The 24,546-nt window shown below is 38.2% G+C and overlaps 6 protein-coding genes across 8 annotated transcripts; 4 read left to right on the top strand and 2 right to left on the bottom strand.

Moving 5' to 3' along the window:
- Positions 1 to 482: 482 nt before the first annotated feature.
- Positions 483 to 1,340, top strand: LOC119987777. Its single transcript, XM_038832693.1, has one exon. It carries the CDS (start codon positions 483 to 485, stop codon positions 1,338 to 1,340), a length of 858 nt encoding a protein of 285 aa, XP_038688621.1.
- A 621-nt stretch (positions 1,341 to 1,961) lies between these two features.
- LOC119988500 (regulatory protein RecX) lies at positions 1,962 to 5,423 on the top strand. The gene is made up of 7 exons (XM_038833560.1): positions 1,962 to 2,135; positions 2,479 to 2,738; positions 3,031 to 3,238; positions 3,322 to 3,414; positions 4,229 to 4,316; positions 4,595 to 4,882; positions 4,978 to 5,423. The coding sequence occupies exons 1-6, from the start codon at positions 2,062 to 2,064 to the stop codon at positions 4,874 to 4,876; spliced, it is 1,005 nt and encodes a 334-aa protein (XP_038689488.1). The 5' UTR covers positions 1,962 to 2,061; the 3' UTR covers positions 4,877 to 4,882; positions 4,978 to 5,423.
- A 1,839-nt stretch (positions 5,424 to 7,262) lies between these two features.
- Positions 7,263 to 11,029, top strand: LOC119988968 (heat shock cognate protein 80). The gene is made up of 3 exons (XM_038834237.1): positions 7,263 to 7,513; positions 8,671 to 8,812; positions 8,914 to 11,029. Exons 1-3 carry the CDS (start codon positions 7,391 to 7,393, stop codon positions 10,746 to 10,748), a joined length of 2,100 nt encoding a protein of 699 aa, XP_038690165.1. The 5' UTR covers positions 7,263 to 7,390; the 3' UTR covers positions 10,749 to 11,029.
- Positions 11,030 to 11,503: 474 nt separating this feature from the next.
- LOC119988971 (protein RALF-like 4) lies at positions 11,504 to 12,792 on the bottom strand. The gene has a single exon (XM_038834240.1). It carries the CDS (start codon positions 12,085 to 12,087, stop codon positions 11,746 to 11,748), a length of 342 nt encoding a protein of 113 aa, XP_038690168.1. The 5' UTR covers positions 12,088 to 12,792; the 3' UTR covers positions 11,504 to 11,745.
- Positions 12,793 to 12,949: 157 nt separating this feature from the next.
- LOC119988969 (calcineurin B-like protein 3) lies at positions 12,950 to 17,092 on the bottom strand. Its single transcript, XM_038834238.1, has 10 exons — positions 16,909 to 17,092; positions 15,155 to 15,255; positions 14,913 to 15,067; positions 14,467 to 14,549; positions 14,288 to 14,347; positions 14,041 to 14,149; positions 13,763 to 13,815; positions 13,600 to 13,680; positions 13,343 to 13,455; positions 12,950 to 13,174 (listed from the first exon to the last, which is right to left on the bottom strand). Exons 3-10 carry the CDS (start codon positions 15,034 to 15,036, stop codon positions 13,117 to 13,119), a joined length of 681 nt encoding a protein of 226 aa, XP_038690166.1. The 5' UTR covers positions 15,037 to 15,067; positions 15,155 to 15,255; positions 16,909 to 17,092; the 3' UTR covers positions 12,950 to 13,116.
- A 142-nt stretch (positions 17,093 to 17,234) lies between these two features.
- On the top strand, positions 17,235 to 24,479 carry LOC119988967 (actin cytoskeleton-regulatory complex protein PAN1). Of its 3 annotated transcripts, XM_038834236.1 has the most exons (11): positions 17,235 to 17,553; positions 18,536 to 18,628; positions 19,178 to 19,308; positions 20,071 to 20,548; positions 20,657 to 20,816; positions 20,973 to 22,429; positions 23,142 to 23,221; positions 23,349 to 23,444; positions 23,520 to 23,593; positions 23,831 to 23,966; positions 24,183 to 24,479. In XM_038834236.1, exons 1-11 carry the CDS (start codon positions 17,469 to 17,471, stop codon positions 24,264 to 24,266), a joined length of 2,874 nt encoding a protein of 957 aa, XP_038690164.1. In that variant the 5' UTR covers positions 17,235 to 17,468; the 3' UTR covers positions 24,267 to 24,479. The 3 variants fall into 3 exon arrangements, with proteins under 3 accessions (XP_038690164.1, XP_038690162.1, XP_038690163.1); XM_038834234.1 differs by having other exon boundaries at positions 20,071 to 20,816; XM_038834235.1 differs by having other exon boundaries at positions 17,498 to 17,553; positions 18,536 to 18,899; positions 20,071 to 20,816.
- The last annotated feature ends 67 nt before the right edge of the window (positions 24,480 to 24,546 follow it).

Below are 24,546 nucleotides of genomic sequence, written 5' to 3'. Positions count from 1 at the left end.
TCATGGCATCCAAATCTGAATATCTAAAGATAGCTTAGAATATCTAAGCATGTTGTTACAGAATTTGCCAAATTTAGACCCCAAACCAGCATGGACAAGAATCTATATATAGCAAAAGCAAGAAAATTTCCTGTTATGGATATCACCTTTGTCAGCTATTACTTGTTCATGTCAGTTTCTCCAAAATTCTTTATCGATGACTTTGACCGTCCTACGGTTAATAGCTTCATTATCTGCAAAAATTTGGTACATGGGTTTTCTGCATTCTATCTGTGTTAATGTGTTGTACATTCAACAAACCTCAACAAACATCCCCCTTTAAGTCAAGGTAACATGTGAGTTCTTCATTTCTAGGCCTCAAGGCTTCAATGGATTTTTAGCAGCAAAAGGGCCTAAAACCTGAAATGTCAAGCCATTCTCAGAATCATACATTCAGAGGCTGAATCTAAACAAGCTCAATCGAGTACTGAAAGGCCGCGACAATGTTTTCTGGAGCTGAAGGAGCTAAACCATTGACAAAGGATCAAACAACCAACAAAGCTGCTGCTCAAAGCTCGGTCACGTTTATCTATGAAGCCAAAGTAGCAGAATCCTGTCGGAATGTAACCGTTACATGGAGCAAAAACCTCATGAACTATTCCCTCTGCATCAATGTGGAAAGCCTGTCTGATAATGAAAATCAATACACTTGCAAGATTGATATGAAGACATGGCAGTTTTGGGGCAGAAAGGGTCTGAAATCATTCGACGTAGGCGATAAACGAGTAGATGTTTTCTGGGATTTTCGACAGGCAAAGTTCTCCACAAATCCGGAGCCAACCTCAGACTATTACGTCGCCATTGTATCAGACGAAGAGGTTGTTTTGTTGCTAGGAGATTTGGCTAAGGATGCTTATAAGAGAACCAGAAAACCCCCATCTTTACAAGAACCTACCTTGTTATGCAAGAAAGAGAATGTCTACGGCAAGAGATTGTTCTGCACCAAAACAATGTTAGATAGAAAAGAACATGATCTCACAATTGAGAACTCTCCATCCGGCCATGGAGATCCGGAACTGTGGATAAGTATTGATGGGTTTGAGGTTATTCATATAATGAATCTAAATTGGAGATTTAGAGGGAATGAGACTGTCAAAGTAAAAGATGTGCCATTACAGATTTTCTGGGATGTACATGACTGGTTGTTTAGCAGTCCAGGAGCAGGCAATGGATTGTTCATTTTGAAGCCGGAAACTGTAGAATCTGCAGCTAAACATGGCAGAAATAGTAGCATTGGGAGCGACATTGGCGATGAAATCACAGGGTTCTGCCATATTATATATGCTTGGAGAACTGATTAGGTTTGTATTTTCATTTCATGGTTGAATGCAGAAATGTTACTAATTAGGCCTTGTAATGTTGGGGGTTTTGTTTGTAGATCTAGTTTTCATTCTTCAGTGGTTCTGTCAAACACAGAATGACAAAATGTATTATAAGAACCATGGCAAGCGCTCGGGTACCCTTTCAATGAAGAAATACCAAAATTATTTTCATTTAAGGTATCTTATACCAAAACCATTTAAATTGCCAAGATCATAACCGTTCCATAAACGTTTACCACCTAAAAGTAATTGGCGTAGAGTTAAAGTGCCTTGAGACATTTTCTTTGTACAAGTGAGGGGTTCGAATATAGAGTCGTTTTCGATTTTAGGTCGACTTTGATTCGGATATTTGTCGGGTACTCAAAACCCGACATCAAAAACAAAAATCGATCCGAAATCATGACAGGTTTAAAAATTAAAATCAAAACTGTTTATCGATTTTTTTCAATAATATGACCTCACATATACATATAGAAATTGTGTGATTCACACAACTACACAAGTAGCTAAACCTTGTATTCCCGCCAAAGACGTTAACACCCAACTAATCAAAATAATAATAATAACTCTCAAAAGTGGAACTCTCACTCGAGTTTAGAGACCATGTAAAACACGCGCCTTCTTTCATTCGAGGTTAGGGTTTTGAACTCCATATTAAGCAAACGGCTTTTGTGTTGGAAACTTGAAATCGAGGCTGGAAATGGCGATTCCCGCGAGAAATCTCGCCTCCAAACTCTCGCTTGGTCTTCAATCTCGTGTATTTTCGATACCCTGGTGAGTGCTGCTGATTCATCTCTTCCAATTGGGTTTATAATTTTCTTAGCCCCTGTTTGGTTGCTGAGAAAATGGAGGAAATTGAATCAAAATCTTTACTTTTACTTGACCCTTTTCCCTCCCTTCCTTTTCCTGTTATAGCTTATAAATGAGAAATTAAAAATTAGTTTAATCAGGTCGCGTTCCCAAGCTTAAGGCTGTAGCCTGTAACTACTTTACTTTCCTGCATTTTCTCACGAACCAACCAGAATGCTGTCATGCTGTTACAGTAAAAGGTCGTAAAGCACTTTACTTTTATCGTGATTTAACTTGTAGTCGCAGTTTTAACAGTAGTGAATTTTAGGGTGAAAACAAACAAGTCAATGTTGTGCATGAAAGGCAGGGCGTGTAGCTCATCTGTTCCGGTCAGGTACATACCTAACAAAGTTGCAAGGACGAAAGAACCGAAGAATTCTCCGTCTTTGAAGAGTTTTCGAGAAAATGATGAAGTTGGTGAAAGTTGGAATGGTGTAGAGAGAAGAAGTATAATTCTGAGCGAGGAGAAGTCTGGAAGTCGAAAGCCAATAACAGAGAAAAACTTCGCGTTTGATGATGCTAAGAAAGGTGGGCTTTTATGGTTACCCAGTTAGATATGATATCTGAGAAGAAGGCAAGCCATTTTCTTGGTGGGCTTTGATTGGAAACTATATTTACGTTCTAGTTTCTACTCTCTCTTTTTTTTTTTTTTGTTGACAAGAATATCGATTTTAAGAGTTTTAACTTGATATTATGATTTCCCCATCCAAACAGAGACAAGGAAATTATTTCTTGCCTTACCACCCGTTTTGGAACTGAAAGTATATGTTTTTCATATGTGTTCCTTCTTATTAACAATGCCTTCTTGTCTGTGTTAAAGTTGAGCAGTATGTTCCAGATGGTAGTGCATGGTCAGGAAAAGAAATCGATCAGAATTTTGCGACTGTGGGCCTCGAACTCATGGATGAGCCCGAGGAAGTTGATGAGGAGATAGAAAGTTATCAAGGGAAGGCAAAACAGAAGATTTTACAGGATGGTAAAACTATGAAAGATGCTGAGAAGTTAGCTGTTGGAAAACTTGCAACAAGGTCAGGACATAGAATTCCATCATTTCAAACCGTATATCATGAACATTCCAATGTTAAAGACAATTGTTTTCTTTTTGAAACAGAGCATTTACTGCAGTTGAGCTTAGGAAGAAACTCCTTGGAAAGAAATTTCCTCCTGATACTGTTGAGGCAGTGATAACTGATTTCCAGAGCAGGTGTGCGATAAGTTAACTACTTTTTTTTAATGAATTTGTTTCTGATACTCTCTCAGAAACAATCTTATCTGAGATTTCACTAGGTTGGACTTTGTATGACCGTATGGAACATTTTTCGTACATTTTGATTTTTGTTATTGAAGTACATTTGCTCTTCTTGTTGATGTGCCATTTTTTGTTAACCAAATTTCAGAAAATAGAAAATAACTTCCTTTCTCATCAATACCTAGATTTAAGAACTTTTAGGTTCCCCCCAACAATTATGGTAGGTCATTTTGCTTTGTAAGCTTAGAGCCCCGGGCCTTGCAGCTCATGTTTAAAGTTGTTTAGGCTTACAAGCTGTTTCATCCAACTTTTCTGTCATCGTCTTGGATCCTACCTGAGAGAAGCTGAAATCCTTATATGAACCAAGCTGGAAAAACCCCTACTTATTGAGGAGGTAGTACCTTATATTGAGGTCCATAAATGGAGCAAACAAAAATGTGTGTAGGAATGATGATATCTTCCCATCAGGCGGTTGCGAGATGCAAGGATATTCTTCCTACAACTTGCATACTCTTCACTCACTTTGCGGGTTTGATTCTCTAAAGTCAATTTACTAACTTTAAAGGATATCTGGTGATTCCAGAATAGTGATAAGTATATTACTGGTTGATTGATTTTGCTATTAAATCCTCACTTGCATGTAAAGTCATTGTGGTTTGTGGTGTCTCAATTATGAAATTCTTGCAATTCCATTCCACATGAATTGAAATGCATATTATGAAATTTGTGGATGTCATATCAAGTCTTAGCCATTTGCTGTTCTTTGTAGAGGGCTGCTCAATGACAGCCTGTATGCGGAAACATTTGCTCAATCGAGATTTTCTTCCTCAAGCTGGGGACCAAGACGGATCAAGCAAGTAAGCTGTTCTTCAATAGTTTGATTTTTTATGTCAAAAATTGTGTTATAGGGTTACAAATGGACAATAAAAGAAGGGATTATGTTCTTAGCTTGCTGTTCTACTTTCCATGGTAGCTGATAAAATATTCCACAGGTAATTTATTAATTAGAGAAGAAAAATGAATCACAAAGAAAGTGGACTCAGTATCAGACATTTAACAACTAGTTTCTCCTTTAAATTCGTCTTTTTAAGGAAAACCTTGACCATTAAAGACCATTGTATAACCGTTGGTCCAGGCATTGTTCAAGAAGGGAGTCAGTGAAGTTGACTCAGAGAAGGCTGTGAAATTTGTTTTCAAGGATGGTAAATCCAATGAAGATCAAGAATCAAATCTCGGCCTCTCAAAACAGTCAATGGATCATCTTTTTGTTCAGGCCTCAAAGCAGTGGCTCCGTGGGCAGGATGTGCCTAAAGAGACACGTAAATCAAGAATCATTCGGTGGCTTCAGTACCGTGGTTTCAGCTGGGGTGTTGTTGGTAGCATATTGAAGAAGTTAGAATCTCAGTATCCTCTATAGAACACTGTAAGAATCTCTCTCCTCTACATGATATTCAAGAAATGGAAAAGAGTAACTTTTGATTCACACCTTGGTCCACACCATTGGAATGTTTGATTCAGATATGGATAAGGTTTCGGCTACCATTGCCATATATTGCCGGAGCCAAAAGGTGAAACCGTTAACTGTTGGGGAACTTCATGTTGCGTCAGCCTGCCCCAGTGCCATCCAGTTTGTAGAAAGAACCCTACCCCAGTTCTGACAAGGCTCCAATACACAGAAAGAAGCAGCACAGCTGGTTATTGTTAATCTGGTCAACATTGTTTTCTTTCAATATTTGATCTCATTCACATATTTGTTTTGTTCTCCTGTTTGTACTTAAAAGGAAAAACAAATCTGTTGTTGAGGTTGTTCCTTTGTAACCTAGGTTTTATGGGTTCAAACTACAAAAATAGTGTCTTCTTTCCTGATTACAGTCTTTTATGTTAAGACACCTTTGTCCTGATTCCTGAAGCAACATTACATGTAGAGTATTGTTTTTGTAGTGTATAATGGTCCTGCTTGTGCATGAAAACTGTAATTTAGAATATGCAGAGAGAATTCTAAGCCAAGGTTGGCATGCTTGAAAGAGCCTTTTTTATGAATGCTCGGGGATCAAATTGTTTGTAGAAACTTGAGTTTTACTAGTCTATTTACTAGTGAATAAGTAAAAATATTACTAGACGGGTAAATCGACTTAAAAATATTATCTAGACGGGTAAAGAATTGATCGAAATAGACTGTGGATTCCCCTATTTAAAACAATAACAATTATTTGTTATACTATCAAACAAGTTCGTATTTTATCTTTGTTACATTTTCTATCCAATTACTCTCTAAACACCAAACTTCAACTATTTTTTTATCTTATTGTTTCCTTTCTAATTGCATATGATTTTCTAGTGTGGTTTGAATATATAAGTGGATGTGTAATAGGAATAGGAAGGAAACACTACAAATATATTAGTATTTTTTTTTATATCGAGAAACCCCGACTCAATGACCCCTTCGGAACCCTTGGGCTGATTCTAAACCGATTTTCTAGTGTGGTTTGAATATATAAGTGGATGTGTAATAGGAATAGGAAGGAAACAATGGAAATATATTAGTACTTTCTTTTTTATACCGGGAAACCCCGACTCAACGGCCCCTTCGGAACCCTTGGGCCGATTCTAAACCCAGGTTTGACTGTCAAAGCCCGCACCACAACGACAGACGCTTAAGACCGGGCCAAAGCCTATGCGGATAAACCTCCAGAATTGTTACGCTGGTGTAGCTCGAACATCCTACCTCGTGCACTCATGTGCACAAAGATCAATGGTAGAACCAACCAGGCTAACGCCCTTTGGTTGCAAATATGTTAGTACTACAATAAGGGAAACATTCACACAACCCAATAATAATAATACATAATTTGCAAGTAATTAACTTATTTTCATCACTAGTTTATTTTACTTTTTGATTATATTCCAACCATGAAAGTATACATATAACAATTTCATAAAATAAAAGAGAGAGTGTTATATTTATTAATTTTGAGTGTGTAATTATTAAGGAAACATCACTAGTGAATGTACCAAATCCAGAGCAATTATTCAATAGTTCTTAACCATATCATACATTGATGTGGTGTATCAAAACTAATGAAAAATTCCTCAATTCATAGATGGTTGATGTATTTTTTAAATTCGAATTGCCAACTACATAATGCAATCATCACCTATCCATGCATTGTCAACAATTCTTCCTAAATCGACTTCATACCATTGGTTTTGGTACATCACATCGACATGTGAACACCATTGAATAATTTCTCCCAAATCCTTGTCACATGAATCCTATTGGGCATCTCAAACGTGTTTAACTACGAACAATGCATGTAATTCTTCTCCCTCCTCAACACGTCATCTTTTTTAAAAGAGAGATTTTCAAATGATCCCTGTACTTTAATGAAAGAATCATTTTTGTCCCTAAACTTCATTTACTATCAATTTAACCCCTCAACCTCCAATAATGTGGTCCGTTAGCCCTTGAGACCATTTTCCGTCAATTTTTGTTGATGTGGCAGGTGTTTTTTGTTACTTATATGACACGTGAGTTTCAGACTTGCTGTTACATCAGCTAAATAGACGGAAATTGTAACAGAATACAATTTTGAAAGTTAAAGGATTAAATTGATCTTAAATGAAGTTTAGAGGCTAAATTAATCCATTCACGAAAGTTCAGGGATTATGTGAATAGTTTACCTTTTTAAAAGGAAACCCCACGGAAAATCAAGGAATTATAAATTATAAGAGAAATAATAAAAAACCTACTCAATAGAAGAATCTAGAAACCCTAGTCGAGTCTTCACTCGTCAATATATAACCAGCATTCCGATCACTCCAACCAGCCTCAATTCACTCTCCTTCGTTCGTTATTCTCTCTCGATCTCTAGCTTACAAGGCCTATAATCTTTTTCTTTTTGTGGTAGCGAAAGGGTGAGAGAGGGATCTAATGGCGGATACAGAGACTTTTGCCTTCCAGGCTGAGATCAACCAGCTCTTGAGTTTGATTATCAACACCTTCTACAGTAACAAGGAGATTTTTCTTCGTGAATTGATTAGTAATTGCTCTGATGTACGTCTCTGTATCCCTCTCTGGATTAATATGTTGTTTTTGGCTTTGTTCCGTTGTTGATTTTGAAAAAAATTTAGTTGAATTTAGAATATTGAGATCTGATTTGTATGGGTTTTGTCTATTGCTGATAAAGTTCTAACCTTTGATTTAATGTTGCGTGTTTTATGTGATGCTTTATCTGTTATTCAATTCCTGAAAGGTCAGGCTATGTTGTTGGTGTCGGAAAATTTTGCAGAGTATGACTTAATTTGCAGTAGTAGTTGATAGGGTTTATCGTACGATGATATAGTAATATCTTCAAGGGTCTCTCGTGGAGTTTTTCTGTTGTCAATGGCAGTAGAAGAACAATGGAATTTATTATTTCTATTCTATTTTCTGTTACAAGTTCCAACTTTTTATAAGATCTTAGAAGCACTAAATTACTGGGCTTGGTAACTAACTGATAGCTTTGAATTTAATTGTTGGATTTTTTTTCTGGTATTGTGATAAAAAATTTTATTTGTTTGCTAGAGATAATCCTTTACCCTGAAGGTTTCAACATCAGACCGCTTTAGACACTGTTTTTTGTTGTGTTGAGAACTTTTGTAAGAAAGTTATCACATGTAATTTTTATTTAGTGGACGAGCTGTATCTTGTTTTGTGCTATACTGAATTGAGTGACATAGAGAACAAGTACAAACTTAAGTGAACTTTGTTGTATGTGCATAGCATAATGTTATTGTTGTGATTTGTTGATTTTGGACAGTAATAGCTAGGGCTATACACTTTCTCATGTTTGTTTTTTTGTAAAACTTTCATATGATTTGTTAGGGCATTGATAGTTTGGTGGTTTTACTGAGAAACAATCATAGTAAATTTCGAGCAGCAGAATGGAGTGATTACAGTGAACAAGTGATCTTGATAAACCATAAGGCCACCGTGAGCTTTTTTTGGTTATTGAGTGATTAGATAGAATTTTTGCGAATTTTTTTTTGACCTTATTTGGATTTGTGGTTGACAAAGGATTTGTGGTTGACAAATGACTAGTATCATGGGAACTTTTGTTATCGACTTAAATGTTATGCTGGTCGGTGGGGTGAGATTTTTTGACCTGGTGGGGTGGTTATGTACTTCTGGTGGAATTTTATTGGAATTGATGTAATATGATTTGCTTGCAGGCTCTGGACAAGATCAGATTTGAGAGCTTGACAGACAAAAGTAAGCTAGATGGACAGCCAGAGCTCTTCATTCACATTATCCCTGACAAGACCAACAACACACTGACCATCATTGACAGTGGCATTGGCATGACCAAGACTGGTGAGCATCATTCACAAGCCATTACTCTTTTCCATACTAAAGTTTTAGTCACTTATTTTGATGGTAGTTCTCTAATGAAATTTGAACTCTTATTTGTGCAGATTTGGTGAACAATCTCGGTACCATTGCTAGGTCTGGGACCAAGGAATTCATGGAGGCATTGGCCGCTGGTGCTGATGTGAGCATGATTGGACAGTTTGGTGTAGGGTTCTACTCTGCATATCTGGTTGCTGAGAAGGTCATTGTGACCACCAAGCACAATGATGATGAGCAGTACGTATGGGAGTCCCAAGCTGGTGGGTCATTTACTGTTACTAGAGACACCTCTGGTGAGAACCTTGGCAGGGGCACTAAGATGACTCTTCATCTCAAGGAAGACCAGCTTGAGTACCTTGAGGAGCGCCGTCTCAAGGATCTGATTAAGAAGCACTCTGAGTTCATCAGCTACCCAATCTCTCTCTGGATTGAAAAGACGACAGAGAAGGAAATTTCCGATGATGAGGATGAAGAAGAGAAAAAAGATGAGGAAGGGAAGGTGGAGGAAGTCGATGAGGAGAAGGAGAAGGAAGAGAAGAAAACGAAGAAGATTAAGGAAGTGTCCCATGAGTGGTCTTTGTTGAACAAGCAGAAACCTATTTGGATGAGGAAACCAGAGGAGATCAACAAGGAAGAATATGCTGCTTTCTACAAGAGCCTTACTAATGACTGGGAGGAGCACTTGGCTGTGAAGCACTTCTCAGTTGAGGGCCAGTTGGAATTCAAAGCCGTCCTCTATGCACCCAAGAGGGCGCCTTTTGATCTCTTTGACACAAGGAAGAAGCCTAACAACATCAAGCTCTATGTACGCAGGGTGTTTATCATGGATAACTGTGAGGAGTTGATTCCAGAGTACCTTGGTTTTATCAAGGGTATCGTTGATTCTGAAGACCTTCCTCTCAACATCTCAAGAGAAACGTTGCAGCAGAACAAGATCCTTAAGGTCATTCGCAAGAACCTGGTCAAGAAATGCATTGAGATGTTCTTTGAGATTGCTGAGAACAAGGAGGACTACAACAAGTTTTATGAGGCCTTCTCCAAGAACCTCAAGCTTGGTATCCATGAAGACTCACAGAACAAGACAAAGCTTGCTGAGCTTCTTAGGTACCATTCCACAAAGAGTGGTGATGAGTTGACTAGCCTGAAGGACTATGTGACCAGAATGAAGGATGGCCAGAATGACATCTTCTACATCACTGGAGAAAGCAAGAAGGCAGTTGAGAACTCTCCATTCCTTGAGAAGTTGAAGAGGAAGGGCTATGAAGTCCTCTTCATGGTTGATGCTATTGATGAGTATGCTGTGGGTCAACTCAAGGAATTTGAGGGCAAGAAACTTGTCTCAGCTACCAAGGAAGGTCTGAAACTTGATGAGAGTGAAGATGAGAAGAAAAAGAACGAAGAATTGAAGGCTCAGTTTGAGGGTCTATGTAAGGTGATCAAGGATGTGTTGGGTGACAAGGTGGAGAAAGTTGTGGTGTCTGACCGTGTTGTTGATTCTCCATGCTGTTTGGTTACTGGTGAATATGGATGGACTGCTAACATGGAGAGAATCATGAAAGCCCAAGCCTTGAGGGACAGCAGCATGGCTGGATACATGTCAAGCAAGAAGACCATGGAGATCAACCCTGAAAACTCAATCATGAATGAGTTGAGGAAGAGGGCTGATGCGGACAAGAATGACAAATCTGTGAAGGACCTGGTTCTCTTGCTCTTTGAGACTGCTCTACTCACCTCTGGGTTCAGCCTTGATGAGCCCAACACTTTTGGCAATAGAATCCACAGGATGTTGAAGCTTGGACTGAGCATCGATGAGGATGCTGGTGAAGGTGATGCTGACATCCCCCCGCTTGAGGATGCTGATGCAGATGCAGAGGGCAGCAAGATGGAGGAAGTTGATTAAGCCCAATGCTAACTGGTTCTTACGTTCGGTCAATTGGTTTTAGTAGTTTAGTAACTTTATGCTCTTTTTGGCTGCCTCTTTTGAGAGGCTTTTGGATGTTTTTCTCTCTTTTTTATCTTGTGGTTGGAACGATAGTATAGTGTACTTTAGATGCATTTTTATGTTTAATCTCAATATTTGCTCTCTTGAGGCATGTTTGGATTAGCCTGCTGTGGAAAGTGCTCATGTAGGATCACTCATTGATTTGGTATATCTATCTTCTATCTGGTATTCAGGTTTCAGTATGGCTTCCAGTTTCCATAAAATCAAAATGTCTTAAAAGTTAGAACCCCGTTGGTGGTTTGATAGTGAACAGGAATGGTGCTATGTGCAAATTCTTTTAGTGGTTTTGGTTCTACCTTAAGAAACATAGGCTGATACCTGGAAAATATAAAATTGTCCTGTTTGTTCTGTTTTTGTGATTTGGTCATGTCATACGGGGGAATCTGTTGGGGCATTTGTTTTTGGAATGTTTTGTCTTGAACAAGGGATGTACCCCACAACTCTTCAGAATCTTGGCATTCTCTCTTTCTGGGTTCCATTTGATGTTTGAAAGAAAATTGTGAGCAAAACTTTCAACCTTCTGCTAATGGAAGAAAGAGCTTCAAATAAGTAACTGCAAGAGGCCTAATTCTTAAATCCCTTTCGCGCTCATGACCCGTCGAGGTAAAGAAAAAACTACAAAATCCGATCCATTTTATTGGAGAAGAAAAAACTTCAAAGTCTTACATCTTTATTTGCACCAGATATCAACAATGTAGACACCAGCAGTTCAATTCAGATAATTTAAAAACATAAACTATTAGATAGATTACATCTTCAGACACCAGCAGCTCAGTTTAGAAAAATAATACATAAAACAATTGTAACATATAATAGATCACCCACCAAATATGGAAGAGAATGAATTAGACAAAGAAATCTGGCAAACCGCAAACACCAAATCCATGTCAATACTTTAACGAGTGTATCGTTTGCAACGGGTGATGGCGCTGCAACCGCGTCTGTAAGGATTAGCCCTTGTCCTCCTGGTGCAGTAGTAGTAAGACTGGCCGCGACGATTACATGGAACATTATTGGCCCTGAGTGCTTCATAGCTTATGTATTTTCCTCCTCTTCCTCCAAGAGTACGACGACTTATCTCAGACTCCATCAGCATCTCAGTTTCATCCTCAACTCTGTCACCCACATGAGATAGAACCCATGAATCATCACTAGTCATTGATGTTGCTGCCTCAGCTATCATGGCCAAGCCCAAAAGCAGGACAATCAGCCAGAGCTTAGAAGAAGAAGAACCCATTGTTGTGTTTGTAATGTCTATGGCCCCTGCCCTTCCTGATAAGAGGAGGGAGGGGAAGAGGAGAGTAATATAAGAGAATGAAGGAGGTGAAGTATTTGGGATAAAAAAGAAAAGGCTCGAGTGGTGGTTCTCAAAGGGCCTAATTTGGGTGATTTGACCATTTCTTTCTCCTGGTTTTTCTGTCTACCGAATGTCAATCAACTGCCAATATGTACCTGTGATTGCAATGTGATTTCTATTCATGGAAAAAACAGTTTATGACATCGGGAAAAAGGCGTATACTAATTGCGTACTAATCACCATTCAAAAAGTACTAATCACTCAACCATAACAATTCCTTTTTGGGTTTTGCTGGGCAGGTACTAATCACCATTCAAAAAGTACTAATCACTCAACCATAACAATTCCTCCTTCCTGGGACAAGCTCGGCAGGTGGACTGAGATAGCGGAACTGCTTGACGTTGCATATGAATTCAAGCTCGATTCGCGTCATTATGCTCGATAAAAGGATAAAAGGAACAAGGGAAGCTCGAATAGAAAAATGTTGGAAGCGAACAATAATGCGAAGATGAACATGTCCCATGAAAAAGTGATGAATTCTTGACGATGTCGAGCTAAAACAACCTGTTCTACCTGAATACCTGACTCGGTGCCAAAGAATTTCCTGCTGTGATCATATAATATTCATCTCTATTTAGTGGTAAAAAACATGGTCAGGTTTAGTTTGATTAGGAATAAATATAACCTGGTTGAGCTTAAAGTTCAAGCCTTTTAAGGCTTAGGGTTGGACTAAACTTGTGAAAAATATCACCTTCACTTGAATTCTGATTAGTTCATCCTTCCTGTTCTATAAGCAATCAAGTAACAAGTGCAAAACATGAACAAATAACCATTAATATCATGACAAATAACCAAAAGATGTCGAGCCTCTGGCTTGGGCGGCCCTTCACATATGAGAGGGCCACGGTGTCTATCAAAGCAACCATAAACAATATGGACATGAAAGCTTTAAGCCAAAATCTTATGAGTTCAAGTATCTTCGACTTGTGAATGAAACACAAAGCTTGGGAATGTTGTCGTAATGTCCCTGCATGATCAAATGGATCTCGATAAGAACACATTACGATCAAATGAGATCTCAATAAGAACTGATTGAAAGGGGTGTTTTGATCTCTCAGAAACTATAAACTGTAAGAAATTCAATTATATTCTTAGTTTAAGGGTCACGGATGATGATAAAATACTCGGAACTCACTTGAGGTATTGAAGGGTCATATTCTTCAAAAGGGATGGATGCCGCAGCACAAGGCTTCTCCACTCTTCCTTATCAATCTTCCCATCATGTTTTGTGTCAGCTTCCTCAAAGGTCTGATGCAAACCCCCGAAATTAAGAATGTTAGGTTTGCCAAAGAAGTTCTTGTAAAGGTGATGGGATATTCGTATTCCTTTTACATCACCAAGATAAAGCTTACAAAAATATAAGAAATTAATCGAATTAAGAAAGATGAGAACCTTGTCAATAATACTTTCTATAACATCATCGGAAAGGTTCATTCCAGATTCAGCCAGGGTAGCCACTACCATTTGCTTCACCTGCATCTCACATATTTGATAAGGTGGAAAAAGTCCTGTCAAGATATGTCACAAAAAATAAATCTTGAATCAAGATACTCACCTCCTGTCTCTCAATGAAACCTTGCTGCTTGAGATCGTAAAGTTGGAAAGAAACTGCATAGCATGACATTAGATGCTTAATGACAAAAGCCACAAGCAAATACATTGTAGGACAATAATTGTGCATAATCCTAGGCAACAATGCAACATGATGTATATTTTGTTTTTTCATATATGTAAACCATGCTCTCACCAACCAATAGACATCCACATTATGCTTAAGTGATTACGAACTCTGCTCATATATGTTAGGACGTTTTTCAAGTACAGATACCATACATTCAATTTTGTCATCGATGGGAGCGTTCGGATGAAAAACAGAGAGAGCACGAGCAAACTCCTCGAAACCTAATATCCCATTGTGCTTTGTATCAAACAAGTCGAATACCTGCCATGAAAAAGTAACAGAAGAACCTCAGTCAGAGGCTAAATGATGGTTTACATGCCCTATAACCAGCATCAAACTGGCTTGACTCAAGTGAGAAGCGAACGTCAACAGACAACAGAAGCAATCATGGAGGAGTACCCTGTCTGCGAACAAGCTTTCTTTTTTGTTTGTCTTGAATAATGCCAATTGAAACTCCTCCTGCCACAAAGTATTGACAAGGATATTATAACAGTTCTAATATTTCCAGATAAATTAAGGCAAAAATAACATTTCTATCCGGAAAAAATATATATACAAATTGCAAAGCGACAGCAAACCTTATTTATCAGGCCGTCATCGATGACAGCGCTACTGATCTTTTTAAAAAGTTCATAAAGTGCCTCTATCTCACTCACACTGACTGCATCCAAGTTAGCAAAATAACAAGATTCAGGAAGTCAACAGTGTTCCTCTTTTGCTCTGTATGGAGAGTTGAAAGAATCATAGCTTTGAAGAAAAGATAATATAATGAATTAATACAAGCAACAACCACAAAACTGTAGGCAATTTAATTGCATCTTTCTTTCCTGTATTCTACACACGATCATAAAAGAAAATTAAAATGACTGTAGCAGAATAATGTAGAAAAACTTTTTTTTCCCTTTACTGAATGAACATTTAGAATATACTCATTAAAGGGAATATTTGAGGAAATCAAGGAAACAGTCAGCAATCTAGAGGAGACAAAGATTAACATCATGGGAAAAAATAGTTGAGATCATACACACTGTCTCTCTCGCAAGAATTGCAGGATCTTCAAGGCCTCTTGATTGTTTGTACAAATCTAGATCACAACACTGGAGCAAGGAAGCAAATGCATGCTTGATTCCCTCTACGCACTGCCACATGATATTTTCAGCAAATCAAAACACTCCATACCTGCTCAGTAAGTCAACCAATAAGATTCTCGTTCAAAGCAATCTGATTAGAAAGGAGCGGAGGACCATATGCAGGAGAACTAATTACCTTTTAACCATTTCCTGAATTACTAGAGACAAGATCAAATCGCAACATTCAGAATAAACGGAGCTCAAAATATATCCACTTTTGATTGTAACAAAGACGTCCTACAGAAAGAGATACAGTCCACCATGAGAAAGAATAATGACCGAACATCATGTTTTACTAGGACATTCACATATACCATGCGCATATCCAGACTTATAAATTATTGAAAACATAATGAAAAGTACACAACATTTTAAGGAGTAATTAAACCAATTTATACTCAAATACACATGAGAAGAGTGAACACATGCTATGGTTCAGTGAGTTATTCTCAGTCTAAAAGCATCCATAAATTTCTTATGCTGCATGACAACCAGAAACACCCATATACTGGAGACATGATAAGGAGGTAAAAGAAAATGAAAGAAACTCATGAGTGCAAAATCAATTACATCCACTGTGTTCTGTCAAGTGAACAAAGCAAATTGATTTGTCAACGTGTCATAAGTTTATACCTATAGCTAAATGTTTTGCATATCCTTGAGCAACTACCGAACACAATTACCAGATACAGAAATGCAAGAATAGCTTATGCAAGTGCTCAGGTCCCACATATGATTTGTGTACCACCTTATCATTGTTGATGTTATTGTTACTTAAGAGATTTGGAAAATTCAAGTCCCTGCATGATCAGGCAGTTCACATGGCTTAGAGCACTAGCACAGTAGCACTTTAGGATTTTAGGAAGATTAAACAGGGGAGCCTATGGGTGCCTGGCTGCCATTACTAGATGGAACTGCAACTCATGAATCCCATGAGTCCCTGACAGATAGAAGCTCCAACAAGCTTAAAGATCCTCTGCCTAGGGCACAGCTAATTCTCTAGTGTGCTGGAAATCATTGAGCTCGGTAGATGCACAACACAGCAGCACCTCAGCAGGCCTCTACACTAACCACCACAACAATCCATGCAGTGAAAATGCCAAAGTTCAGTTTGTAGAACGAAATCCAATGTTGCTCAATTTAACTGTCTAAACACAGTCCGAATTACAATTATGCTGTATCTCAGCTCATCCCATTTGACAAGCAATTGAATCTCCAATATAAACCAATAATCCACAACTACACAGCTAACTTGCAAGCAGCCTAGCTCAACTCCAACTATGCGTTAAAATCTCTGAAAAATGAAGCCTGAAGAATCTTATGTCTAATGAGCAAAGCTTCATAAAGTGGCAATTCTCAACTACAAAGCTTCTTTTGTATTATTTATAGTTGTTTCAAACCCCAATAACATTCGTGTTAAACCCATCCACAGCTAATTCACATTAGAGAAAACTTCAATTCTAACATACAATGATCATGAATCAAGCCCGATCTAAAGTCAAAGCAGCCAAAACGTAACAAACCCAATACGATTAGACAAGATCAGTATCGAATCAGCCCCTCAGATCTAACCAAAACACAAACTTCAATCTACATATGTAAATGTAAAACAAAATAACAAAAGGAGCTAGCTTGACTCGATTACATAGGAAGGCAAACTCAAAACGATCCCGGTTGCTCACAGATAAGCGGCCGAGATAACAAGCAACAACTTAGAAACTGTTCTCAGATTCCAAGTTATTTCCTTTTCTTCCCTTTGTTATCTTCTCACTTATTTTCACGGGAAACAAACAAAACACTCGAAATGAAAAAAAAAAGAAAAAAAAAAGAAGAGTAACAGAAAAGTCAGAATCTTTTCAGACAATCAAAGGAAAGCAGAAGTTTCAGCACCTTATTCTCCAATTGGGTGTCTCTGGAAGAACACAAAACTCTATGAGAATCGCAATCGGTTTGCCGAATCTTATTGTGAAGATGGTGATGAGTTGTGATAGAGTTGGAGCTGGATATGAGCTTGTATAGAGAAGAAAATAATAATAAAATAAACCAATAATGAATTAAAAGATGAATTTTTTTTCCTGAGGAAAGCAGATGCAATGATATATATATTGATAAGAAAGTTGACAACATGATGATGGTGAGAGATATGTAGGCAATTGGTTTATGGCAGTCTTGGTGGGGCTTTGAAAGCAAAAACAATTTACTCCGTACTTATCTGGGAAAAAAAAAAGAAAAAAAAGAGAGGCTATGTTGTAGTAGAATTGGCTACGACGCCGTTTCAAGATTGTGTATATAGAGACTTGAGCCGATGTAGTTGCAGAGGGAGAGGGAGAGGGAGAGGGAGAGACGGAGACGGAGAGACTATACAAATCAAATCCTACAATAAACACTACAAAATCTCCAAATCAAGGAAGCAAAAGCAGGTTTTTTTTTTTTAATATTGGGAAACAACGATGGGGAAGAGAAAAGAGCGCCGCCTCGCAGCTTTAGCCAACGCCGGCCGCCGTGTCAAGCTCGATCTTTTACCGGAACCCTCTGGTACGCTCTCTATTTTTTTCTCTGTTTGATTTTTTGTTTACGGGTTCGTTTGTGTTGATGTTGAGTAATAGAAGCAACGAACCAAAGTTGAAGAAAGCTAGCTTTTTGGAAGTTTCTATTGTGTTTAGAAGGCTGATGGGAGCATATTGGATTTGTTTTTAGCTTAATTTGCTTAATTCGAGTTGTTCGTGAGTATTCGTTTTCTCCTTTTTCCGTATCTCATTTAATCAGCAGTTACTGGGTTAGGGTTCTAATTATTTTCTTGTTAGTTTATTGGATTCTCTGTTTTGTTCGATTCTTTGTGCACATGAAACTGGTTGTGTTGGCTGTTTTCCATAAGTATAGTACGCCAGGAATAGAAAATGAGATAAACTTGAGGTTTTGCGTACTTTTGCTAGGCAAACTAAATGGTTAGTCGGGAATGAAATTAAGGAACTTATGAATTGGTAGTGTTGACTGTCCCAGTATTGTAGATACTAAAGCTACTGCTTTCTAGGTTATATTATTGGTTTCTGAGTAAATTTCTGCTGTTGATCAGCAATATGAGAGAGATCAAATTTATCTAGTTAGAGTATTGTTGAGGCTTCTAGGGAGTAGGCGATAAAGGATTCCCCCTTAAATTACATTAGCTTCCTAATATATTAAAGTGGAGTCTTGTTGGAATCGGTGTCTAGGAGTGCTGGTTCTGGATCATTATGTTCAGTTTGGGTAATGATTATGAGGTTGAACAATGGAAATGGGGTGTTTTGCTTTAATGATTACATTTGGAATCACCAGTTGGTGAATCTTATGCTTCGTTTTAATGATGAACTACTTGATAATCAATCACAATAAGATGACACTACTCATACAGGTAACCTAGTTGGTTGCATCTGTTTTCTATGAGCATTACACGTATTTTGACATTTGGGAAAGAATGGCGGTTTTTGCACTGCTACATATATCAATTTATAATTTTAAGTGCTTGCTTTGCTTTATGTAGGAGATTTGGGTGGCTCCTCTGAACATGACAAAGTCGGAGAGGATATAGATCCAACACAACATCCTGGGTTACCCAAGTCACCATCATCTTCAGGTGGGTTCTATCAGTTTTCTTCAAATGGACTAAGTAGAGAGGGCATGAGTGCTCTCCTTATTTTGGTGTGGAACTATATGTACAAGCCATGTTATGTTGTTTGCCCCCGGAATTTGTTTACGGACTGTAGGGTGGCTGTGGTCCTGGGAACATTCATTTGAGATCAGGTCGGGCCCTGTCACTGTGAAATTCTGAATGACTCCCAACCTGTTATGCCATATTCTGCAGCAACAAAGCATTTTGGAGATTTCGTCTGGAAAATTTTCCATCGGTTCGTATGTTTCTGGCTTTAATTGCTTTGTGCGTCCACTGACATGTTCTTCAATGTGCAACACAGGTGGCTGTGATGAATTGTCTTCTCATTATACTTGTTGGAAGTGCAATATCAGTTTTAGAACACCCTTCCCCCGGCGCACCCTTTATTCCTTTCTTGTTGTACTCTGATTCAGTGGATAATTTAGTGCATTAATTTTTAAGGTTTAGAGATTTGTAAGTAGCTGGATTATGGTTTTTCATGTATTTGACAGAGAGGTTTTTTTACTTGTTCAGGTCAACAACCACAGAATCCTCTTCAATTACTTGGGCAGTATAGTGATGATGAATTGGACGAGGAGTCAAATAACCTGTCAAGTTCTAACAATGCCACTTTGGATGGATCCATTTCTGATCCTAATAACCTGGTAACTAACTGATTTTGCAAGTTTTGTTGGTGGCCAATCAGCTTCAATGTGATTTTTCGTGAGATTAGTATTTAATTTTCATGAGCTTGAGCTTAGATTTTACATTGAAATTTAAATGAGGAATACCTCATACGTTCACATGCGCTAAATACATATGCTCTTTCATTTATATACATAAATTGTTGGCATGTTTACAAGCTTTATGGTTGGAAGCTTATATTTCAGTCAATATGATTTTTGAATTGGGTGCATTTCATGCATCAGAATGTGTTGTTAAACTTGTTCTTAGTCATATTTTATTTAAGTGTTAGTTTTACTGTTTGATAAATGTTAATGGTAATCAATCATAGAACTCAATGCTTATTGACTCCAATCAGTGGATTCTGCTGAAATATGCGTGTCAATTAATCAATTCAGTTGCTCAATTTCTTTATGGTAGTTCTTCAAAGGCATTTACTGAGATTTTTGTGCTGAATTTTTTTCTGCAAAGATTTCGACACGCAGTTATGGGACATATAAGTGATATAACAGTGTAGTGTATATGTCATCTAACCATGAACACTGCTTTAGGTGTTCTGTTTTCTTACCAATCCTTCTTCTTTCTCTAATATTGATTTCTTATTTGTGTATTTGAATTGTTGTTCACTTCACTTCATACATTCAAAAAATTGTTGTTTGCCTTGGAATAAAGCCACTGTTTCAGTGTGTGTTTTTAGTGAAACAGCATCCGAATGATGAACTGAAGTATTTTATTTTGATTAGGATAAAGGACCACTTGGTGAACAATGGGAAAATGTTGATGCAAATGCAGTCAAAGACCTTGCTTCTCATAATAATGAACAACAGGAGACGGATGGGGATTCTATTGATGTTTCGAAGACCATGGAAACTGATGTCACAGGAGCTACTGATGCTACTGATGATGATGACCTACACAAAGAATTGGGTTCCATGGAGCAGAATTCCATTGCCGGTTCTCATGCACAGGTGATTCGAAATAGTAATGCTCAAGGCTGGAAAGTAGTAATGCATGAGGAGAGCAATCAATATTACTACTGGAATACAGAGACTGGTGAAACTTCTTGGGAAGTACCTGATGATTTGGCTCAAAGAACTGAATTGGCATTTGAACAGAAGACTAACAAAGATGAAAATACAGAGATTGCTTTAGTGAGTCCACATGTGTTCGATTTAAAAACAGTTGCTTCCACTGCTGAAACTAATATTGATGGCTCAGCAGGTGCTGATTTGATTTCTCAAAGAAAAGTGGTGGACGATGATGGTCCCCATGTAGATGAGCAAACTTTGAAAGCTGATTCTAATCAAATTGATTTAAAATGCAAGCCAGATGCAATTAATGCTCCTTTGGATTATGGAGCTTTAGCTGGTGCAGACAACAGTATACATGATACAGTAGCTGATGAAGAAGGTAACGAAGGGGTCAATCTTTCTGCTCGTCTTGTGAATCTGTGCGAGTGTTTGCTGGGCAGACTCAAGTCACTGGAAGGGTGAGAAACTTTTGGTTTGCTTATAGTTATCACTCGATCTTTTTCATGTACTTTCCATATCAATTTTGTATGTTACCCGTTGGGGAAGGACTCTTGATTTCCTAGTGTTAGATTGTTTTCTATTTAAATTTATAATATCTAAATTGTATGTTTCAGGTCTGAGGGCCACCTAGAACGTCATGACTGGATGACAAAGTATATGTTAGAAATTGAGATTAGACTTTCTGATATAAGGTCTCTTATTTCTAGTGGCTCATCTGTACTTCCCTTTTGGGTGCATTCTGAAAGGCAGCTTAAACGGCTAGAAGATACCATTAATCATGAAATATACCAGCTTGCTATATCTGCACAAATGGATTTAGTCGAAGCGACCTCCTCCCATCCTGTTAGAGAAAGGGACAATTTAGAGGGAAGCAAGGGGCTTGAATCAGAATCAGAGGAACATGGAAACCATGCCGTTTATTCTACTCATGAATTAGGTCTTGTTTCCACTGGTGTGGACTCCTCAACAGCAGCTGACAACAATTTATGTAATGAAAATCCTTACAGCAATGTTGCATATGGTGGACATGTTTCTTCTTTTGAATCACCCACTAGGGATTTGGTCAATGGTTCCATCGCTAGTGAACAATCTAATGAGACTGCTCTTCCTGATGAACCAATGTCTGAGCCCGGTTACCATGCCGGGGAAGATATTGACATGGATGTGGACATGGAAGTTGAAGATGCAATCACTACAGGAAGTACGGCTGTTGGAGATGCATCACATGCTGGAGAATTTTCTTCACGTCCTCCATCTGAGCTACTAATTCAGCCAAAGCCACCTACGGAGTTCCAATCTTTGGTGTTTGATGATGCATCAATTCATCCACCTCCTCGAGAAGAAGGATGGATTCCCCCACCTCCACCCGATGATGATGAGGTTCCTCCACCACCTCCAGATAATGACGAGGTTCCTCCACCCCCTCCGGATAATGAACAGGTTCCTCCACCGCTTCCTAATGAGCCTCCTGACCCTTCATATCCTACGCTGCCATCTTATTCGGGGACTGAACCACCTTTCTCCTACACTGGACAATACAGTATAACTTATCCAGATTCTAATTTTCAATACTATGGACATGTGGTTACTGATGTCTCGGGTAATAATTTCTATGGACATGCTGATGGATATCAAGTTGCTGTGCCCCAAACAACAATATATTACGAAGGAGTTCCTAACATGTATGCTGAAACTGCTCCAGTCTTAGTTAACCCTGTTGAGACTGTCCCATATTTTCAAGATGAAACTGTGCCTCCTGTACCTGGAACTTCAAGTTCAGAATACTCACAGTTTCAAAGTGAATCCAGTTCCAAGAGTGGTATGATTTCTTCTAATCGCACTGGGTCTGTTGATGCTTTTACTGATGTGGGATCAAATGTGAATGTGGATATATCTTCCGTTCGTGGAGAGGCTTTGACGGCATCACTAGCGGTCCCTTTTAATTCGGCCACCATCCAAGCTTCTGCATCTATCTTACCAAAGGAAGGTGGGTCTGCACTGGGAACCGGTGCAAATGCTGCTAATGCAGCAGTTGCTGTGTCATCAACAACTTCCAATGTTCAGTCTAAGGGTAAACATTCTGGAAACCGAGACTGTTAACTAGTTTCATTTCAGCCTCGTGATGTTCATATTTAAAACTTCTTTTATACTTGGCAGACAGTTCTCCTCTAGTAATCATCTCTAAGTTCCACAAATTCATATTGTACTTGGCAGGCAGTCCTCTAGTAATTTAGATGGCAGGCTGCTACTGGTCTTGACCCTTCTTTTCTCCATTTTTTTTGGTCAGAGGAATGCTTTGAGAGGTTTGAGATTATGTCTGAGGAGATTTGAGGACATATTTTGTTAGTTTAAGTAACATCATTTGATAGGGGGATTATATAAAACTCCTTTAAGCTTTGGCTAAGTATTTTGAGAAATTAGAGCTTTGTTGAAATGAATGACATGCAGTTTGAAACTGGGGAAAAAAAAAAGTGCCATGTTTTGTTACTTTTGTAAAATACTATTTGACGGGACTGAACAAGTCTTTTAAAAAGATTTCTCCTTGGCCAAAGATAAAAGTTTTTGAGAAATGTGGGTGTTTCTTTTCTAAATGCCTCTGTTCATTCTACTGCCTGGCCATATTAGTTGGTTGAAATGTTGTAGCTATTTCATTCCACAAAAATATTTGCCTAATAGTGTGGTGACTAAGTATGCCTTGTCCCAAACGTGGATGTTAGCTTTATTTCTGCTGCAGATAAGACTTTGTAGTGAGTTGATGACTGTCTTTTCTTCTTCTGTATCAGTTCTGCGAAGTAAAAAGCGGACAGTAGCTTCTGCATCCTCCTTGAGGTCTAATAAGAAGGTATCTAGTTTGGTGGACAAGGTAAATTATTTTCCATTGTTCGTTACTTATTTTGAGTTTTTTGCTCAATATGATTAATTAGAGATATTCTTCTGAAATTACTGCTAGTTTTTGAAATTAATTAAGTTCATACCTTTATATTTTTCAGTGGAAAGCAGCCAAAGAGGAGTTGAATGAGGACGAGGAAGATGAACCTGAAAATGCTCTTGAGATCTTAGAGAATAAGCGGGAAAGAGAAATCAAGGTCTGCACGTAGAATTTTTCTGCTTTTAAATTGCTCTGTTCCTGCTTTTGGTGCCTTACATATATTTTATTATAGGAATGGTATGCTCAGCAAATTGCAAGTGGAGAGGCCAGGGACAATGCAAATTTTCAGCCGCTGGGAGGAGATTGGTATGGTGTTCTGTCATCTCTATTTACAATTTCCTCATTTTCACACATGGCATGGAAGTATGGAACAAAAAAAAAATGTATTACTCGTGGAATATGTTTGAAACTATAAACTTCTTGTTACTGTCTCGAAATAGGAATTAAAAGTCATATATTTTGGTTACTATATGACGCTTTCGTTGTTAGGACATGAGCGAGTTCCATGATGCACTTATTTCTTTCTTTCTTTTTCTAAAATAGGCGTGAGCGGGTGAAGCGTAGGAGAGCTAAAGCAGCCAAGGAAACAGCTAATGAGAGTCCACCACAGACACTTATTCATGAAAACCGGCAACCTGATTTAGCCGAAGTCTCGAGGAATCTTCCTTCTGGATGGCAGGTATTATTTGCTGACCTTGCTTTCTTTAACTAAACTGGAAGTGCTGCAAATCATTGTTATCATTCCTGTACTATCTGAAGAGTTATTTGCTATTTTGATCAACTTTGATGTTTGAGATAAGCTTCTTTTGCTTCTGTGACATTTTTTCCATGGAAAATAAAATTTGTTGGTCGCAAATGTTTGTCTGAACTATAAACTTGTTTTCTTCTTTTTCAGGCTTATTGGGATGAAACTACAAAACAGGTATATTATGGAAATACAATCACCTCAGAGACATCTTGGACCAGACCAACAAAATGAGCCATAAGTGAAATTAGCAGATAGATTGAAATCATCTTGTTACTGGTTGTATATTCAATTTTGGGATCTAGTTTGTAAACCAGAGGATTCTATTTCTCGGGTTAAATGCTTTCTTTCTACCCTTCATTTTTGTATGGGACATGGTTGTGAACTACGTTCGGAGTCTTAGGATGGTACCATGGAAGGAGAATACACCACAAGTTCCATCATCAATTTGGATAGCCAAGTCGTGAATCTCTCGTGTACCAAATCATATTGACTCAAAAAGATCTTGGAGTTC

Source organism: Tripterygium wilfordii, chromosome 21, assembly GCF_013401445.1.
Source record: "Tripterygium wilfordii isolate XIE 37 chromosome 21, ASM1340144v1, whole genome shotgun sequence".
Taxonomy (NCBI): domain Eukaryota; kingdom Viridiplantae; phylum Streptophyta; class Magnoliopsida; order Celastrales; family Celastraceae; genus Tripterygium; species Tripterygium wilfordii.
The sequence above is the reverse complement of the archived record's forward strand: the minus strand, read 5'-3'. Positions and strand labels throughout refer to the sequence as shown.

Coding starts and splice junctions, on each gene's coding strand:
- LOC119988500 (XM_038833560.1), top strand. CDS start 2,062: ATGGCGATTCCCGCGAGAAATCTCGCCTCCAAACTCTCGCTTGGTCTT. Junction 3,415..4,228: donor ATAACTGATTTCCAGAGCAG/GTGTGCGATAAG, acceptor TGTTCTTTGTAG/AGGGCTGCTCAATGACAGCC. Junction 4,317..4,594: donor GACCAAGACGGATCAAGCAA/GTAAGCTGTTCT, acceptor CCGTTGGTCCAG/GCATTGTTCAAGAAGGGAGT.
- LOC119988971 (XM_038834240.1), bottom strand. CDS start 12,087: ATGGGTTCTTCTTCTTCTAAGCTCTGGCTGATTGTCCTGCTTTTGGGC.
- LOC119987777 (XM_038832693.1), top strand. CDS start 483: ATGTTTTCTGGAGCTGAAGGAGCTAAACCATTGACAAAGGATCAAACA.
- LOC119988967 (XM_038834234.1), top strand. CDS start 17,469: ATGGGGAAGAGAAAAGAGCGCCGCCTCGCAGCTTTAGCCAACGCCGGC. Junction 18,629..19,177: donor CAAGTCACCATCATCTTCAG/GTGGGTTCTATC, acceptor TTACTTGTTCAG/GTCAACAACCACAGAATCCT. Junction 23,594..23,830: donor CAGCCGCTGGGAGGAGATTG/GTATGGTGTTCT, acceptor TTTCTAAAATAG/GCGTGAGCGGGTGAAGCGTA.
- LOC119988969 (XM_038834238.1), bottom strand. CDS start 15,036: ATGTGGCAGTGCGTAGAGGGAATCAAGCATGCATTTGCTTCCTTGCTC. Junction 14,348..14,466: donor ATGACGGCCTGATAAATAAG/GTTTGCTGTCGC, acceptor ACTTTGTGGCAG/GAGGAGTTTCAATTGGCATT. Junction 13,175..13,342: donor ATGACCCTTCAATACCTCAA/GTGAGTTCCGAG, acceptor TTGATCATGCAG/GGACATTACGACAACATTCC.
- LOC119988968 (XM_038834237.1), top strand. CDS start 7,391: ATGGCGGATACAGAGACTTTTGCCTTCCAGGCTGAGATCAACCAGCTC. Junction 7,514..8,670: donor TGATTAGTAATTGCTCTGAT/GTACGTCTCTGT, acceptor ATTTGCTTGCAG/GCTCTGGACAAGATCAGATT. Junction 8,813..8,913: donor CATTGGCATGACCAAGACTG/GTGAGCATCATT, acceptor TTATTTGTGCAG/ATTTGGTGAACAATCTCGGT.